This window comes from Globicephala melas, chromosome 4 (genome assembly GCF_963455315.2).
Source record: "Globicephala melas chromosome 4, mGloMel1.2, whole genome shotgun sequence".
Classification (NCBI taxonomy): domain Eukaryota; kingdom Metazoa; phylum Chordata; class Mammalia; order Artiodactyla; family Delphinidae; genus Globicephala; species Globicephala melas.
In genome coordinates, this window is record NC_083317.1 from 82,850,107 (window position 1) to 82,869,953 (window position 19,847).

General features: G+C 52.7%; 1 protein-coding gene across 1 annotated transcript; it reads right to left on the reverse strand.

Moving 5' to 3' along the window:
• Positions 1 to 764: 764 nt before the first annotated feature.
• Positions 765 to 17,332, reverse strand: DVL3 (dishevelled segment polarity protein 3). The gene is made up of 15 exons (XM_030862181.3): positions 17,085 to 17,332; positions 11,621 to 11,690; positions 10,976 to 11,097; positions 10,746 to 10,855; positions 10,422 to 10,557; positions 10,151 to 10,244; positions 9,866 to 9,935; positions 9,092 to 9,231; positions 8,848 to 8,924; positions 8,672 to 8,739; positions 8,367 to 8,516; positions 7,636 to 7,767; positions 7,274 to 7,441; positions 3,801 to 4,016; positions 765 to 3,701 (listed from the first exon to the last, which is right to left on the reverse strand). Exons 1-15 carry the CDS (start codon positions 17,243 to 17,245, stop codon positions 3,265 to 3,267), a joined length of 2,151 nt encoding a protein of 716 aa, XP_030718041.1. The 5' UTR covers positions 17,246 to 17,332; the 3' UTR covers positions 765 to 3,264.
• Positions 17,333 to 19,847: the final 2,515 nt, after the last annotated feature.

Genomic DNA, 19,847 nt, shown 5'->3' on the forward strand with positions numbered 1-19,847 from the left:
TGGCAGTAGAAGAGTTTGTACTGAGTTTACTGCTTTATAACACCACCTCAGATTTTCCCAAGCTTTTTTGCATGATATATTTGTTCTAGACATGAGCCTTTTCCCAGGGATCAAGACCCAAGGTAGGGGGCAGGGTGTGAGGCGGCAAATATTTGGAAGAAACTAGCTAAAGCTTTTCGAAAATATGTCTGTTCTACCTCAGCTATACCTATGTGACTGTGAGCTCCTCAAGGCCAGGAGGACCTGTGCGCCTTCTAGTGACAGGCATATATATTGCTTAAAAAACCGTTGGCAAGTTGAATTTAATTTGACATGGGATTTGAAATCCCTTCTCTGATGGAGTTAATTTTCACATCCAAGCTGAGAAGAAGAGACAGAGCCAGTCCTGGCACATGAAAGGCCTTCCTGGCTCTTGCAGGACCTGCAGAACATCTGTTGGCTCTTCTCTTTCTGTAGGAAAAGATACCCTGCTGCCTTCCCTAGGCAGGGCTGAGCCCATCATGAGAGGAACAAAGGGCACCAAACGGTAAACCTAGTCGCAAACCTTACTGTTCCTAGCATCCTCCTGCTAGAAGCCAGAATATGGCAGGATGATCTGACTTCCTGCAAATCGGGGTCACAGCTTTAAGCCATTAAATGACTGAATACAGGCACTTCTAATTCTTGAATCAGCACTCAAGGTTTACTTCTACCTTTCCAAAACCTTCGTCCTCAGTACATATCCTAAACCCCTACCAATTTAGAATAAATAATAATAATAATAGTAATAATAACAATAGCTACCATTTATTGAGCACCTATTCTACTGTGTGCCAGGCACTGTGCTAGGCACTTTTCGTACAATATCTAACTTAAATCCTCACAACAACCCTGTGAGGTAGGTATTATTATCATCATTTTACATATGAGGAAACTGAGGCTCAGAGAGACTGAATAACTCTCTTATCACGCAACCAAAAAGTAGTAGAGCTGGGATTCAAACCCAGAATAACCTGACTCCAAATCCCATGCTCCTGTGAACTAGAGTAGAGGCAGAGGGGAGAGGAAGGGCCAAATTCAAGAAAGATTGTTGGAGTGGAATGGATATGATATACTGACTAGTAAAATATGGGAAGGAATTTAAGCCCATAAATGTTTCTAGCTGGTGAGCCTATGAAGAGTGTGATGAAGGTAACCAGGATTGGAATTCAGAAGGAATACACTTCGGTGGGGGTGGGAAGGAAATGAGTTGAGTCCACGTGGACACGTCCATGGAGAGGTCCAGCGGGTGATAAAAATACAGATCTAAAGATAAAGGGAAGTTAGGGCTGGAGATACATATTTGGGAATCACCAGCATATTAATGGCAGTTGAGGATGTCAGGATGGATGATACCGTTTCGGGAGTAAATACAGAGGAAAGAGAAGTGGAACAGAGATAAAATACAGGGACCCTGAAGGCATGAGCAATAGTGGAGGAATCCTCAAGAGAGTCAGAGACAGAAGAATCAGAGGAGGAAGAGAAGTACAGGAGGCAGCCCTATAGTGGTGGCTAGAGGAAACCATGTTCTGGGTTGGGAGCAAACCTAGAGCTCCCAGAAGAAAGGCAAGACTGAGTCACACTTCTAACACAGCCCTCATGCACCCCAAATCCCAGGGAATATTTGTTAAATGAATGAATGCCAAAATACCCCTACCCTGGATTGCTCCAAGACCTGGAGCTTAGGACTTCATCTTACGCTTGACATCCCAGACCTAAAAATATGGAAGCCTAGGTGAGCCAGAATTTATAGAAGAGGCTCACAGAGAAAGTTGTGATTTGCTTAAATGGGAGAATAAGGTAAAAACTAAAACTTGGCACTCTGTCTGGAAGTCCCAGAAGTCCCCCTGCCTAACCTTGCTCTGGGTTATCATGGTGATGGTGAAAACACAGGAGGGTGTGTGGGGCGCGGGGCAAGGTGAGAACAGCCTGTCAGTTGCCTGGGGGGTCCTGCGCTGAGCCCAACCTGAGACCCAGATTATGGGCTTTAACCAGATAGAAATATTATGGGGACATGTGTGGGAGGTTTGAGGGCTATGAAGAAAGGGAGAGAGAAATCAGGGGACCAGCCCCATGACCTAGGAGTGGACTGGGAGAGAGGGTCCAGCCCTCTGGTCAGGGACCAGCCCTGAGGCTTAAGTGAACTTGCATAGGCACGTGTGTGTTGGGGCAGGGGGTGGGGGAGGTGTGTGTGAGAAAGAGGGAGAGAGGGAAAGAGAGTGAGTCTCTCACAAATGGGCGAGAGGCTGGGTGCTCCTCAGAAGCCTAGTGACTCAACGGGTTAAAGTGTGGGTATGGGGGCTGAAATATCCTTGGGAAGCCCTGAGGGGCTGCTGAAGCAGGGCTCCTGGTCTCCTCGGAGGCTGGGCCTCCCCTCGCTGGGGGCTCACAGAAAGTCAAACAGCCCGAAATTCTTGGCTGCTCCAGGCCCAGGAAAAATTGGGGGAGGAAAAAAGAAAGAAAAGAAATGTTTCAGGCCCCGAGGTGAGATGAGCCTGCTGGTTAGTAGGGTTAGGGTCTGAAGGAACCAGCACACCGGGCAGGCATGGGGCAGCGGTGGGGCTGGGTATAGAGCACAGATGCTCCCTGGAATCCACTAGCAGCTCAGGCAACTGAGGGGGCCCGCTGGGCTTCTGCTAAGGTTGAGCGCAGGTGGAGTTAGTGTGGATGGTTACTGGAGGTGACTACAGCTCTAGGGTGCGGGGCTGAGGCAGTAGCAAGGGCAGTTAGGAGGAGGGGCAGAGGAAGCAAGTCTTTTTTTTTTTTTTGTATCAGTATTAAGGGGAAAAAACAAGAAATCGGCACGCATGCTTGAGGGGATGGGTTAATAGAGGGATGATGCAGCTGAATGAATGGTGAAAAAGAACTGAGGGAGGGAAAGTGGGGATGAGGGGTATGCAGGCTCTCAAGGGCACCGCTGGGTCAGCTCCTGAAGTCTGTGTGGTGGTGACGGCGGGTGGTAAGGAGCAGCACCAGCAGTTCGGGTCCCAGGAACACGAAGGATCCCGTGAAGTCCTGTGCAGCGGTTAGTGGGCAGAGGAACAAGCCGGGGCTGGTGGCAGGTTAGGGGCTGCAGTGGCGATCAGGTGCACCCTGCCCTCGCTGCACCCAGCGAGCGGTTAGCGGGCCTGGATTTAGTTCCATTTATTTCCCTTTCAGGTACCAAAGTAAAAATGACGGATGGACGGAGAAAGGGACGCGGCCTGCCCGGGGCGGGGTGGGATGGAAGTGGGGAAGGGGCCCTGCTCACATCACATCCACAAAGAACTCACTGGGGTTTCCCATGGCCATGCGGAAGGACTGTCTGCTGGCGGTCAGTTCAGGGGGCACGGAGGCCAGGTCGCGGCCCGGAGGGGCTCCCGGGGGCCCCATGGCTGCAGGCGGTGGGGGCATCATCAGCATGGGGGGGCCGTAGAGAGGGGGCACCCCGGGGGGGCCGTAGCTCGGGTGCGTGTGATGGCTGCGCAGGCTGCTGGCCAGCGAGTGGTGGCTGCGGTGGCTGTGCTCGCTGGCGGCAGGACCCGAGCGCTCGCTGGGCGCCCGCTCCCGCGCCCCCCGCAGGCTGCTGCGGGTCGTGTGGTCCGACTCGCTGCCGCTGCCGCCCGACTTCGAGTCCCCGGTCTTCGGGTCCTTCTCCTTCCGCCGGTCGCTGCCGCTACGGTTGGAGCCACTGCTCCGGCTGCCTGCAGGGGACAGGCAGGGACGGGGTGGGGGACACTCAGAGCTTGCAGAGGAAGCCTGGGGCTCGCCTGGGGCTCCCTCCACGACCCCCGCCGCCTTACCTTCACTGTGCTGACTGCTGGCGCTGCCCCCGCCATAGCTGTACCCCAGCTCGGGGAAGCCTGGGTGCGGGTTGTAGGGGTGCGGGGGCGGCGGGTACTGGTAAGGGAAAGCCATGGGCCAAGGGGCAGCCCCTGGGTGCGGCAGAGGGGCCAGCGTGTCCTGGTCGGAGGCGCCGCTGGAGCCATCATGATCGTGGAGGGAGAGGTTGGCCATGTCTGTGGAGGGGAGGGGAGGGCATCTGAGCTGGGTCTATCCCATGCCTTCCCACCCGCAGTCAGCAGAGAGATGCCCAGCCTCGGCCCGGTGGGTGCGTTTGGGAAGATAGTGACAGCAGTGGCAGTGTCCCACCAGAACGGGAGGAGGGACAGGCCAGAGATCTCTCACTCCTTCAGACCCCCTCTGTCACCCTCCAGAGGTGGTGGGGAGGGAGATCCTGCAGAGCCAGCCCCCGAGAAAACCGTCCCCAGGAAGGCCCTGAGTCACCACTTCAGATGCTCAGTGCCAAATCCCAGTTTCTCCTCCTCCCTCTGTGGGCTGGAGGAAGGGGCAAAACTCTTGCTTGGCAATCGCCGCCCACCCCCGACTCTGTTCCCTTACGGGAAGGGTAGGGTGGGGAATATGGGAGGCCGAAATACCAGACAGCCACCAGCTACTGCATACCTGCACTTCCTCAGGTACAGTGCAAGCACTTCATCTCACGCAAACGTTACCACCCCATGAGGAAGGTTATTAGTCACACTTTTTCCAGATGAGGAAAGTGAAGTCCAGAGAGGTTAAATGACCAGCCTGAGGTCAACCCAAACTGCAGCCAGAGCAGAAGCTAAGAGTTGCTTACTTTCTCTTTACCTTTCCAGATGAGGGCATTAGTAAGGAGGAGGGGGCAGTTTGGGGAAATTTAGGTGAAATTTTGCCCTCCTCACTCACTTAGGACTAAAAAAACACCCATTAAAAGCCAGAATGAACACAGGGCCTTTCAGAGCCTCCCCACACAGAAGGCCCTTGGCCCAGATCAATTTTCTGGTGCTTCTGGGGAGGGTGGGAGTGGGGTGGAAGGGTCCAGAAACAGAACAACTTAGATGCCTCCTCTGTGCTCTCCACCCCATTCCCAGCCAGGCCTAGTTCTTCACAGCACTTGAGTCACTGCACTAACATTACTTCTTTCATGACTCTGACTCCCCAGTAAACTGTGCACAGGCAAGGCTGCTCCCACCAATGTTGGAACTATCTGGAAGGGAGTATAAGGGGCCACTAGATCTGCCTGCCTGGGACACGCCTTGTTCACAGGTCCCTGGTTCTCTGGGACCTCCCATACCAGGTCCCAGAGCTCTGAGAGAGCTGCAATTGCCCAGGAGCCAGCTGCTGGATACAGACTGAGCCCTTTGTTGCAAGCCCTTAAGGGAGCTGAGCCAACCTTACAGGGGAGAAGAGGTCAGGAGAGGGGGCTGAGGCAGCCTACGGAATCTACCAGCCAAACCATCAGTCAAGGCCGGCAGCTAGCATGAGAGGTGGTGGCGGTGGGAAGCAGGGGCGTGCCTCGGTGACCACTTCAGCTGCCAGGCTGTCATCCCATGGGGAGTGACTGTGTGCTCTGGGGGTTACCCAGGTCCCCAGCTATTCCCTTTGAGCCTGCTGTACTCCCAACTGAGGAGACCTCACCAGTGAGAAGGAAAAGACCTGTCCTGTCAGCATCTCCCTGAGCTTGGCTTCTGCTGGACTTGGTCCATGGGTAGGAGACCCAGAATGCCCCTGGGATGGAACAATGTCTCTCTGAGCAAAAGCCACAGCTATCCTGAGAAGCTTTATGTACCCATGAAGGTTTGGGGCCAGGGCTCACTTCTACTAATGATGATAATAATAGCCGTATTTGACTGAGTCTAAGAAGCCATTGATTATAAGATGCACCCCAATTTCAGAGATACTGAAATGTGAAAAAAATGTTCATCTTCGAATTAAATATATGATAAATGGACAACTTTTTTAGAGCAATTACTGTGGGCCAAACACGGTGCTAAAAGCATTACATACATTATCTTATATCATTCTCAAAACAGATCTATAAGTTTTACTGTTACCTCCATCTTACAGATCAAGAAATCAAGGCACTGAGAGGCTGTGTCACTTACTCATGTTCACACAGTAAGGGTGGAGCTAAAATCTGAACTCAAAACTAACTCCAGGGCTTCCCTGGTGGTGCAGTGGTTGAGAGTCCGCTTGCCGATGCAGGTGACACGGGTTCGTGCCCCGGTCCGGGAAGATCCCACAGGCTGTGGAGCAGCTGGGCCCGCGAGCCATGGCCGCTGAGCCTGCGCGTCTGGAGCCTGTGCTCCGCAACGGGAGAGGCCACAACAGTGAGAGGCCCACGTACCACAAAAAAAACAAAAACAAAAACAAAAACTAACTCTAAAACCTTATGCATCTATTACTACCCCATGGGGCCATGCCAGAGCTGCTGAGGGACAGGGACCCCATCCAGCCTCCACCAGGGACTTATGCTCCACAAGAACAACCTTTCTAGCCCCTAGAACCTAATGTGAAGCATTTTAAGGGCTAGCTTTTGGACTCCAGCCAGCACCACTGGGCTGAGAGAAGCCTCCCTCAGACAGGGGTGGCTGCTGGGGCCGTGCTTCAGCTCCCAATCCTGAGCACTGCTGCCCTGTTTTGAGGACTCCTCTTCCCGAGAGCTGGCCACAGGCTCCGGAGAATGGGGGTTCCCTACATACTTCTCCTGCTTAATAACCCTCATTGGCTTTGTACTCTCTCAGGATCAAGTCCAAATTCCTTGGTACAGCTTACGGAGTCCTCTACAGCCTGGCCCTGACAGCTTTTCCAGCTTCACTGAGAGGCACAGCCCCACCCTGAGAGGTCTGAGGAGGCTGTGGACTTGAGGCCTCAGGCCAGCTCCAGGACGTCCTGCCTTAGTGGAAGCTGCTTGGTGCTGTGAAGGTGAGCAGGGGCCAAGGCTAGGAACTCTGTTTGGCCTTGCTGGGACAATGTTTCTGCAGCACCACACACCTAGGACAACCCTGATGGTGGGAAGAACAAAGGCTCTGGAGCCAGAAAGACCTAGATCCAAGGCCTAGCTCCTCTGCTTCTAGCTGTGAAACGTGGGATGGACGGCTTAACTTCTGTAAGTCTCAGTTTCCTCATCTGAAAACAGGGATAGTAATCCGTCTCCCCAAGGGTTGTGGGGAGGTTGTGAGGCTTGAATGAGAGCGAGATGATGCTTCAGAAACAATCAGCATGGTGCCGGGCACAGAGCAGGCACTTAGAAAATGCCAGCCCCCAGAGGGGGATGTAGGGCAGGTAAAGAAGCTGGACTGGGCTCTGCCTCTACCACAGAACTGTCCGGTCTCGAGATTCCCCCAGCTCTGCTACCCCCTCATCTGGGTTCCCTAGAGTCTGCTGCCACATCCCCGGGCAACTCTCCACTTCCAAGCAGGAGACAGGGCAAGGAGGTGGGGGAGGCACGTACTGCCACAGAGGTCGCCGAAGATGTAATAGCACTGCTCAGAGAAGGTGATCTTGTTGACAGTGTGGCGGATGAAGCCGGCCTTCAGCAGGTTGCTGGCGTATTTGCGGGCCTCTCGCCGGTCAGTGAAGCCTTCCACGTTGTGGTACAGCCAGTCCACCACATCCGAGCCTGAGGGCAAGGCTGCCACTTGACTGGGAGGCCCACCTGACCTGGGCTCTTCTGGCCTCACAGAAGCCATGAGGCTAGTGCTGATTCCAGCTCAAAGGAGTGGCCCAAGGGAGTTCTTGGCACCCCCCCGCCACAGCCTGCCCTGCCCCACTGCTCTCCACCCTGTCCTTCATCCCACCATGGGGCCCTCTCACCGATGAAAGCATTGGGGATGGTAATCTTGAGCCACATCCTGTCACGGACCTCCAGCCCAGATTCAGGGGAGGCCATGGCTTTTACGATGGCGGCCATGTCACTGTGGATGGACAGGTGGAAGTCGTCTAGGCCTGGGGGTAGGAGGCAGAATGGTGAGGCAGAAAGGGGCTATGGAGCTAGGTACACAGAAGTTTGCATTCCAGCTCTACCACCTAATAGCATGGACCAATGTCGAGCAAATCACCGATTTGTTGGACACTCAGTTTCCTCTTCCATAAAAATAGGGACTTTAGTATCTATTTCACAGGATATTTAAAGAGAGAATTAAATAGTGTAAATGAAGGGGCTTAGCCCAGTGTATAATGCGTGCTATGATAATAAAAAGGCAGTCATTTACTGAGTGCTTACTTTATGCCACACTGTGACTGATGCTTTACTTGTATCCTCTCATTAAACCCCCAGGAACCTGGTAAAGTGCATATCATTAGTCCCATTTCACGAGAGGAAACTGAGGCTTACTGAGTGCTCAGGACAGGTTCAGAAGCAAACTCTGTTTGGTGAGGGTCAGCATCCACTGAGGAAAACTGCAGAGTAAGGTAGCTGGAATGAACCGAGTCTCCTCCTCTCCAGCCCCCTCTGACGCTCAAGCAAGAGGCTCCAGGTGGGCCTTCAGCAGTCCCTCCCAGCTGGCCCTGTCTGCTGGGCCCAGGGGTCAGGGTTGGACACTCACGCTCTGTGTCAGGGATGGAGCTGGTGATGGAGGAGCTGGTGGAGGTGATGGTGCTCAGGGAGGGGCTCATGCCGTAGGCAGGGAAGGTGCCGGTCATGGCTGCAGTGTGGGAGACCCAGGCCGCGGGGTCAATGGGCCGGATGGGCTCGCCTGCAGGGAGAATGAGGAGTCAGGGGCTGCCTGCCCTGCCTACTGCTTGGCCCAACAGGGTAGGTATGAGGGTTCAGGGTAACACGGAAGGAAGGAGAGATAGGGCTCACATAGGTCAAGCACCAGCTTTAGGGCCAACTGCCCCATCCACTTACTCCTGGGCAGTGTGAAGCACCCACGTGGACTTGGGTCCCAGCACTTGGCTACAGTCAAGGTGATGGGCCTGAAAGCAAGGGTGTCCCTAGTAAGGGCAGGATGTGCGGGGGCCAAACCAAGCCCCTTGCCTGATAGCCAGAAATACCTGCCCCCTCCTCCCCAATGCCATCCATACCCTGGTTTGTGCACGATCTCCCGCAGTACCCGGACCGCGTCGTCATTACTCATGTTCTCAAAGTTGATCTCGTTTACCTGGGAAAGAGGACCGGGAGTGGGATAAGCAGCTGTGCTGGGGAGGTGGGTAGGGAAGCTGAGTTTGGTGGGCCAGGGGGTCTTCCCCTTACCAAGAAGCAGGGTACAGACGGCATGGACATCTCCCCATCCCTATCCATACCACCACCCACGGTGGGCAATGGTACCTGTAACAGCATATCTCCTGGCTCGATGCGTCCATCAGCAGCCACGGCCCCCCCCTTCATGATAGAGCCAATGTAGATGCCTCCGTCACCACGCTCGTTGCTTTGGCCCACAATGGAGATACCCAAGAAGTTATACTTTTCTACAGGGAGTAACAAGACCTTGAGAGAGGAACCAAGTTCCTACCCAAATTCCAAGCCCCATATTAGAAAAGGGTAGAAAGGGACAAGAACTAACACTTATTGGACCTGAGTCAGGCACTGTATTCCACATGCTCAAACATGCTTTCACTTGATCCTCGTTGGCTATGAGGTAGGGACTCAGTCCTGTTTTACAGAGCAGACAACTGAGGTTCAGAGAATTTAAGTGACTTTTCTAAGCCATGAAGTGGCAGAGTCAGGATTCAAACTCAGATTTAAATTCCAAAGGGGCTCTTTTCCCTACATCCAGCTATCTCCTAAAGAAGAGCACCTAGGGTAGAAATCAGAGAGCAAGAATGCAGTGCCTGAAAAATGGAAAGCTGGGAGGAATCAGAAATCACTTCCTCTAGGAAGTCTTCCCGGATGCCATTCTCTGCGTCCATAGTTCCCTGTGCTTATCTCTCTCATAGCCCTGATCATGAGATACTGAAGTGATCAGTGTATGTACCAATTTATGCTTATGAAAGAGAACTTCTTGAGGGCAGGGAACGTAGCCTGTGCCTCTCTGAACTCCTCGAGTCTGCCCAGCGTCTGGCACGTAGCAGGTGCTCACGAGAGTTGTTTCACCAGACTCACCCATGTTGAGAGTGACCGTGATGATGTTGAGTGACATGGTGGAGTCCGTGATGCTGCTGAAGGATGAGGACTGGAACAGACAGAGGCCCTGAGTAGCAGGCAGTGCTGGCAGGAACTCACTGCTCCCACCTGGCTCCGCCTCAAGGTGAGCCCTCAGCACCACCTCCCCTCTCAGGTTCTAAACCCTGACCCAAGGGGAGGGGTCTAAGGAAGCACAGACTCTGGCCCTGCCTGGGCAGGAGGGCTCGGTCTGCTCCCATCCACCCTAACATCTCAGCTCCATACCCTCTCAATCCGCGAAACCTTCTGCTTCCGCCGCCGCCGCTTGTGTCTTCTCATCAGGCGTGAGGCGCTGCTCTGCTCTGTGGAGCTGCTGAACCTGTGGGGCCCACAGTCATTCCCCACCGAGCTGGCCCAGCCCTGCCCCATAAGAGGCACCGCAGGGCCCAGGTCCCCCCCACCAAGCCCAGGTCCCGCCCAGGGGCCCAGCATCCTCAGGGTTCAGGGCTCCTCCGGGGTCACCTGTCCCACAGTACCCATGAAACCAAAGCCCCACCTGCTGGTGGAGTCATCCTCATCTGAATCAAAGAAGCTGGTGGTTTCCAACTCGCTGCTCATAAGGGTGGATGAGCTGTCATACCCCCCTGGCTCTCGCCGCCGCTCCCCCTTTGCAGTTCCATTTAGCCGGGTTGCTGCAGGAGATGGAGGCAGTTGGGTTCACAGATGCAGGAGAGAAGGAGGAGCAAGGAAGGAGCAGGGGCTGCACTGGGGCCAGGCGTACCCAGAACTCAGGAAGTAGGGCATAGAGGTGGGTAGCTGAGTGGAAACTGCGGGGGGGCGGGGTGGGGGTGGGGAAGGTGTCTGTTCAGGGAAGACGCACTGTGCTCTGGGCCATCCCTCCGTCGTGGCCGCTCTCGCTGGGCAGACACCAAGGAGTCAGTCTCTGTGTCATTGTCCAGGTTCTCCTGGCTGCCCCCACCAGCATGAGGGCTGCAGGGAAGAGAGGACTTGGTGGGGGAGGGGGCAGGCTGGGGGCTCCCTCCCCCAGCCCTGAGCTGAGCTGACGTAGACCTCCCCCATGGGCCCTCCCCACCCTCAGGTCACACTCACTGGAAGGATGGGGGCCGGGAGTCCCCAATGCCTCCTGTGCGCTCCATGGGCGGTGGCAGTTCCGATGGGTTGTCAGCACAGAAGGGAGCTGGCTCTGGGTGTGAGCCCTCAGCCGACACCAGCTGATGGGGAGAAAATGCATGGATAGTAGGGCGCAGGGGCCCAGGGAAAAGGGGATAGTTGGCTTCTGGCAGGGCATGAGACTTGGGGAGAATGAAGCAAGGGACATGCAGGGAGAAGAAACAGGACTGTGTTAGGTCAGCTGAGATGAGGAATGGACCCACTGCTGGGCTGATGAGGAGGCTGGGAGGCATGGGTTGGTGAAGTGGGATGGGGGCAGAGAACAAGAGTCAGAGGTCCAAGGTAGAGGTCAGCAAGTGACAGAAGGGAACCTGAGGCAAAGTACCTCAGAGGACATAGGAGACGTTTTTGTCTCCAACGTGTATTTCTGTCTCTCTTTTCCCCCTTCTCACCACTCCCTCACTTTTCACCAAAGCTATAGAGTCTGGGGTGAGAGTCAGTTCAGTTAGAAAACTCAAGGAATATTCAGATACTGAAGCATAAAACCACAGTCTCAGCAATGCCTTTCCTCCATCCAGCCCACTGCAGGAATGCAGGTGGAGAGGGCTGAGGGGGGCTCCTTACCCAGGACACCACCCGGCCATTGAAGCAGGGCAGCTTGGCATTGTCGTCCGAGATCTCCTCCTTCACCACTCTGCAGGGAAAGGTGGGTGTCAGAGCGAGCTTTCTGAGGTGGAATCGGAGGCATCCTCACAACCCCAACTCTCAGGGGCTCCTCTTCCCTAAACTGGGAATCAAACCACCAGCATAAGCCTGTTCAAATGGGAGCAGGGATGGGCTGACCAGGGACAGCTCTTTGTCACCACCAGGAAGACACCAGCCATGCCCAGGCCATCTGCCTTCCTGGGACATCCTCTTGGTCATCAGGTGATTGCAAATTACACCTGACAAATCACTGTCCCCAATGAGTGCAGTCGCCCCCTAGAATCTTGAGAGCTGTACCCATCCTAACAATGGCTCTCCTGGGCTGGACTTTATCTTTCCCTCTGACCCTAAACTAGGAAAAAGCACACCCATATCACTGTTCTTCCCTTCTCATTTGGGAATCCTAATATTATTCTGGGAGATGTGGATGAGGAATTTAAGGAAATTAGGAAAGAGAAGGGGAGAAGGCATTTACCAAACATCCTCTACTGCCACTATGACATTAGTAACAACTGCTCTCATATATTGAGCATGTATTGGGTTGGCCAAAAAGTGCGTTCGGATTTTTCCGTAACATCTTATGGAAAAACCCCAAGGAACTTTTTGGCCAACCCAATATTATAGGCCAAGCACAAAGCTAAGTACTTTACTTGTATCACTTCATTTAACATTCATAGTAATGTTATAAAATAGATACAGATGGGGAAACCAAGGCTCAGTAGGTTCAGAAATTTACCTACAGTCACACGATTAATAAGTGAAGAGATGGAATTTGAATCCTGGTCAGCCTGATTCCAAAGCCTTTATTCTTACCTATTATACCATCTTATCTCCCTATAGTTAGAATGTATAATCTTCACATCACCCTCATTGTATAGACGATATGATCCTGATTTTATGAATAAGGAAACTGAGAAACAATCAGTAACTTGTTCAAGGTCACAGAGCTAGATGTCAGAGCTGGAATTCCACCCCAAGCTCGTCTGACTCCAAACCCCATATTCTTTCCATGGTATTTCACATTCTTTCCCGTACAGTGAGAGAGGTGATGTGGGTCTGTGTGGAGGGTGACGGTGTGGGAGACAGTGATGTGGGACATGGGGTGGCGGATGGGGGGAGGGTAGGATGTAGTCTCAGGCATGTAGTTTGGCCTGGGGCACGCAGTGGGGCAAGAAGTCAGACCACAACTACAATATGGGGCCAGGAAAGGAGATAGAAAAGCTTGAGGCCTGCACCCCCAGACTGATCAAATACCCCAGGAGCACAGAGCTAGAAAGCTGTGATCAGGGGCAAGAGGAAGACACATGCCTGGAGTTATGAGCAGAGAGGGAAGACAGCAAGGAAGGAGGCTGGGAAGCCCAGTCCTCCCTTTTTCTTAAAGCAGCTCCTGCCCAGAGCTCGGGACGTGCTTGGCTTCTTGTGATGCTCACATTCTTGGACTCACAGCCAAGTTCGAAGGCTGAGCCTGCCCTCCTCCCTCCCCTTCAGCTTTGGCTCCTCCACTGTTTCCAACCCCACAGCAACCCCAGGAAAGCAGCTCAAATCATCCTGCTCAGGCCCACCATGGCAGAAAGCCTGGAGACAGAACAAGCTAGAAAACAGGGACACAGAGATAGCTCAGACCCACCAGCCAGTCTGACCACAGGGCACTCCAAGCTCGCAGCCCCCATGGGAACTGGGGCTCAAATTAAAAGGAGGTATGTGGGTCACGTGGCAGGGACTGTGATCTGCTTTGGAGAGGGTCTCAGCAGCCCTGTGGTGGGAAACTGCTGCTGAGGCCCCACCACACAGCTCAGCACTACAGATGTTTCCTCTCTTTCTGGGGGTCACCGACAGGTCACCAAGGCTCTGCTGACTCACAATGATCAGCTGATCTTCGGGAGCCTTGGGGGACCTCAGACAGGCCTCCCCTTCCCGCTGTGGAGCTGAATGGCTCAGGGTTCTGCAGCATTTATGCACTCACATACACACACACACCCCAAGTGGAGTCGGACAAATCTGGGTTCAAATTCCAATTCTGCTACTTATTAGCCCTCCTATCTTAGGTTTCTTGGCTTTTCCAAGCCTTTGTCTCATCCTTGTAAGTGAGATTTGAAAGTGCCTGGCATGGTCCAGGCATACACTAAAAACTAGTTACTAACTTTGTCAATGTTTTGTGGGATCCATACTCTCTTTCTAACTAGGTGTAAGTTTCGAAGGGCAGGGGCCAAATAAATCTGCTTATCACTCCTTGTTCATTCAATTAAAAAGCCTTTGCCAAGAGCCCAGTGGGCTTTAAGTTTTGTGCTTGCCGTTGCATGGATCTCAAGAAGCATTAGACCTGGAGCCTGTCTTGTCCTTGGAGGTTACTGTCCAATGCATAGTTCACATGAGTATATTGCAAGTGGGAAGTGATCAGAGCTGTAAGAGCAGCAGATGTGTTCACTGGACAGACATCTACTGAGTACTATTTAGTGTTAGGTCCTGGCTAGGAGCTGGGTAGGTATAGGGATAAATAGGAATAAGTGCCATAACTTTAAAAGTGCAACCCAGAGGAAAGGAGAATTTGGACCTGGAGAAGACAAGGGAAAAGAAGTACTCCAGGTAGAAGGCCCAGAGACAGGCTAGTGTGTGACATGGAGCGGGGAGCCAAACAGTTAGTGGCCTGACTTCCCATGTTACTCCTCCCATGGCTCAAGGCCCCTCAAATGGTGGTACCTTGTTCTTCCATCCACTATCTCCTCAGTGCTGAAAATATTTAATTCTTCTTCTATATCCCAAATAATTTAAGAGGGCTGGACCTACCCTGAGCTTGACAAATACTTCTGGAGACCAGATGGGAGTTGGGAATCCTCAAGTCTTACACACCAGAACCCCAGAGGGAGAGCCTGTAAAGCTGGAGGAGATGGCAGCCTTCCTCCTCTGACCCACTTTCCCATCTGTCAGCAGAGGTTGCTGGCCCCTGCCAGACCTCCCTCTCATGGGGCTGGGATAAGGGGCAGCCCTATCACCTATACAGTTTGCCAAGGCTCAGCATCTCCCTCAGAGAGGATGTCCCTGTTAAATGATGATGATAATACCTACAATTGTGTGATTAATGCCTTAGACTTTGGAACCAGGTTCCTAATAAGCTCTGCCACTTATTAGCTGTGTGACCTTGGGTAAGTAAGTTACTTAAGTTTTCTGTGCTCTAGTTTCCTCATCTATAAACTGGAGATATTACTATCTATTCCACAGGACTGTAAAGAGAATTGAATGACTAAAGATTTGAAAGTCATTTAGATCAGTGTCTGCACACTGTAAGCACCATAAAAAGAGTTTGATAAATAAATGAAATACATATATAAATATATATTCCTCAGCTGTTAGTCCTCTGTGACAAGACAGCCCTACCAGGTCTCCTGATCATTAATCCTTTTAGGAATAAAAACAAAATCAATCTCCTCCACTTCATTTTTACCATAGTTCGCAACCCTGCTAAAATGGCCTACTATAATATTTTGCAAAAGATGGTTCAAGTTCCAGTACCACTGATGAATGCAAGATGGCTTCAGGTGTATCTGAACGAATGTTTAATTCGAGAGTTAAACATTTATTTTTAACATATTTTAGAAAGAAATATAAATAGAATGTCAGACCTGTGGTTTCATATTATTGACTAGGTCAAACTAAGAAAGCGTGAGTGGGCTGACAGTGGATTTAAAGAACAATATTAAGTCAACAGTGAGCGGATATAATGGGGGTTAGGCCTGGCTTGACAGCAGCCTGGGGAGAGTGGGAGGCAGCCCACAGAGATCTAGGTTTAGGAGGTGGGGGCTAGGCCCAGTGGACTCTGGGATGAGTGGGCGGTGGAGACACAGGTCTAACCCAGTCCCTCAAGGCACCTGACCCCAGGGTGGCCCCAGCGTACTGAAATGCAGCTGATTTTCTCCTATCCCATACACTGAGGCAGTATCTTGGTCTCTTCTAACTCCATTCTTCCTTTATCAGACCAAGGCATCTGCCCACCTCACTCCCACCCCTTGCAGATGGATCCCTCTTCAGCATCTTCCAATCAGGGGTCTCTGTCTCTGGACTGAAGCCAGACAATCATTACTACACTAGGAGTACCCAACCCCAAGGCAGGAACAACAACAGAAACAAGAATAGAAGCCGCATAGCACTTCCCACTGTACAAAGCACTTTCACACATATGAGCTCTTGGGCTCAACAAACCCTGAGTTCCAAGGGGAAATGTGACAGCAAAACATGCAGAAGACAGAAAAGGTGCTAGCGTCCCAGAGCCAGGGGTCCTTGGAGAGAAGCCAGGCTGATGAACACGGGGGAGAAGAATTTCTCCCCTCACTCAGCTCTGGGCCTCTGCTCTAAAGAGCAGCGTAGGCCTCAGGCTAGGCTGGAGAGGCGGCCTTTAGGCCGGGAGGGCCCGGGAAGGCCTTCCCCGCAGGCCTCCAGGCCCAGTGCCCAGTTAGTGAGGGGCAGGCTAGTGTGGGGGGCCTCCCCCTCCCCCAGTACCCTGGGAGTTGGGGGGGGGCGGTGAGGGGATCCACCAGGCTCCCCCTCCCAGGCCAGCTGCTACAGAACCTTCCGGCTCCAACATTCCATCCCCTCTTAAAGGGGAAGTCACTGCTTCCAAAACTCCGCCCGTCCAAAGCCCTGCAGCTGGGTGGATAAGACCCCTCCAGGGAGGGGAGGATGAACATCAAGAGACCCTTCCTGGCCCTCCCATTAAGAGGCCCCAGTTCTGTGAGGGACTCTGCACCTGGGCTAGTGGGGAATCCTCCTCAGGGGTGAGGTGCTCTGCTCCCTGACAACATCCCCAACAGCCCACAAGGGACAGGGGAGACAGCTAAGTAAACATCAGAGCTGCAGGCCTTAGCTTACAGCCTAAGCACCCCCCAGCCAGTGCTAAGTCCCACAGCATAGCCCTTAGATGCTCCATATTCCAAATATGGCTCTGAGTTGTGGAGCTGAAAAGATGGAGAAGGCGAAGGCCGAGTGCCGAACACCCGAAGTCTCTGCTAGAAAGGTGGCTCTGTTGGCAGGAGGAGGGTTGGGAACTGTGCTCTGGAACGGGTGGAGGGGGGGGAAGGTGTGTCTGTGTGGGCCGCTGGTCTCTGAGGAGGTGAGGAGGCTTGACTGCGCTGGAACTGACTGCTCTTAGGGAGTTGGACGTCCCCTTAAACGAGGGGACCAAGGTCCCCCACAAGAGGGGAAAGGAGAGTCCCTAGAGGGGCTGGAACTCCAGCCTCTGAAAAAGCCAGTGGGGACCAAATGGCCGAGTCGCCCCTAGAATCCAGCGGAGGGGTAGAAGCCAGTGTAGCAAGGGGAGTCCGAACTGGCCGAGTGGGTCCCTAGAAGCCGGAGGGGCCGGGGTCCCCCGGAGGCGAGGCGGGGCCATCCTCACCCGAAATCGTCGTCCATAGACTTGAAGAAGAACTTATAGCTGGGTCGCTGCAGAACGCCCTTAAAGTCCGCCAAGGTGACGCGCTCGGCGGGCAGGGGCAGCTTCACCAGGTACGGCGTCTCCTGCCCGTCCAGGTGGTAGATGATCTTGGTCTCGCCCATGGCTCCGGCCTCGGGCCCGGCGGCCCGCGCGCTGCCTGCTCGGGCGGCGGGGCCGGGCCTCTCCGGCGGCGGCGGCGGCGGCGGCGGTCGGCGCGGCCCAGCGGCTCAGCCCAGCTCCGCGGCCGGCCGCGGCGCCAGCTCCCTTGTTCTCCGGCCGCTCCCGGGTCCCAGCGCCGCCTGCCGCCGTCGCGGCCGCCGCTTCCGCTCCTCACTCTCCCGGCTCTGCTGGCGACGGCGACTCTTCCGGTGGCCGCGGCCCTGCCGGCTCTTGGCTGCAGCCCGGTCCACTCCCCGCCCCAGACCCAGGCGCGGCTCCGCCCCGGCGCAGGCCCACCCCCGGCTGCAGCCGAGCCGCGCTGGCCGCGCGGCAGATGGCCTGGCCCTCGGCCGTACCCCGCAGACACCCCGCCCAGCCACCCTGCGGTGCTCAGCTCCTGCGCGCTGGTCCCAGGCCCAGAGGGGAGCGTGGCGGCGGTCGCCTACGCCCCCAAGGATGGAAGGGGCAGATCTCTCCAGCCCACGTTCCCGGACTCTTCAAGGCCCTGGCTCTGGACCCAAGGGGGATCGGCTGCTTCTCTGCAGCTGGGGAGGGATGTAATGTAGGGGTCGCTTTGCTTTCTGAGAAGGGACGGGGGGCGCGGTTTTGACCATGTATCGCTGGAGAAAAGGGACCTCGACATGGCCTTTTAGGGTCTGTTGAGAAGCACAGCTGCTATCACTGAGTCTACCAAACAACTCCTTAAGGTCAGAACAAGATCGAATTGATTCCTTCTTATAACTTCAGTACCTAGGTGTAAAGCAGTGGTTTAATAAATGGGTTGAACGCAGAATGAGTACAGGAATGAAGATGCGTGTGAGACTGGGACATGAAGTCTCAAGCCAGAACTATAACAGGGGAAAGAGTAATATGGGTGGTCAGAAAAGGCCTCTTCCATTTGAGTTAAGACCTAGAACTAATGAGGAAGCAGCTATAAGAAGGTCTGGTCTGGGGGAAGAGCATTCTAGGCAGAGGGAACAGTGAAGTATAAAGGCCCAAGGCAAGAATAAACTTGCCAAATTTGAGGAACAAAAAGAAGGCCATTGTGACTACAATGATAGTGGTAGATGAGGCTGTAAAGGTAGACTGGGACCAGACCACATAGGTTCTTTTAGGCCACAGTAACAAATATGGGCTTCTCCCACTCCATTTTGTATACTGTTGCCAAATTAGCATTTCAAGATGAAGGACCTCTTTCAGACACCTCTCCAACTCAGAAACCTCTCCATATTTCACAATGCCTTCCAAATATCCTTAGCATGATATTCAAAGCTCTCCATAATCTAACCTCTACCTACCTTTACAGCCTTTTTTTCATTATATCCTGACTAAAGTTTTGACTTAAGCAATTCAACCTACTTGCCAGCCCCTGCACACACCTTGTATATTTTTATTTCATACCTTTCCCTCTACTTTAAAATTTCATCAAATATGTGTGCATAGACAAATATTAAGAAAACTTACAGCAGTCCTGTCTCATTTCCCTCCCCACCCCACCCCAGTGTACCTTTTTTTAGCTCATATTATTTCTTGATATATGCATTCTAGACATTACTTATTGATTTCCAATTTTGATTGATGGATTTACCTTTCTTCCACCTCCCCCTAACCTCTTAAAATGATAAGATCACATTTTTTGGTTAAGATAATACAGTACTTATATTACTTATAATATAGTATTGACATTTTGACTATGAATAAATGCTTCCTTTACAACTTTTCCTCCTGGCATAATCATTTTTTTAAAAAATTAATTTTTGGCTCCATTGGGTCTTCGTTGCTGCGCGCGGGCTTTCCCTAGTTGCTGCGAGTTGGGGCTACTCTTCGTTGCAGTGTGTGGGCTTCTCACTGCGGTGGCTTCTCTTGTTGCAGAGCACGGGCTCTAGGTGCGTGGGCTTCAGTAGCTGTGACTCGTGGGCTCTAGAGCACAGGCTCAGTAGTTGCGGCGCACACGCTTAGTTGCTCTGCGGCACGTGGGATCTTCCTGGACCAGGGCTCAAACCCGTGTCCCTGCACTGGCAGGTGGATTCTTAAAAACTGCGCCACCAGAAAGTCCCAGCATTAATCATTGCCTTGCTTTTTCATTTTTTTTTCTATAGTGTACCTATCATTAAATCTTTCCACATACTCTAATAGGTTCTCAATTCATATTTTATTCATTCAGCCCAATGTATTAGATAATCCGTTTTCTTTCCTGGGGGCTTCCATTCCATTGCTCTGGTCTGCACTGCTGACTGTCTCAGCCTGTGAACAGCTGTCATCCTGGGACTTCTCTGCATCATTCTCAGAACTCCCTTTACCTCTCATCTGTGTTGGATCCCAGTTTCTTGGATACTTTACTCCTTTGTTTAGTAAAGCACATCCTTTGGTAGTTCCCCTTGAAAGCATGGGAAATAAAAACTTGTGGCGGGGGGGAACTATAATGGAAAAGAATCTGAAAACAGTATATATTGATATAAAACTGAATCACTTTGCTGTACACTTGAAACTAACACAGCATTGTAAATCCACTATACTTCAATAAAAAGTTTTGTTTTGAAAAAAATTTTTAAATTTGGGGAGAAA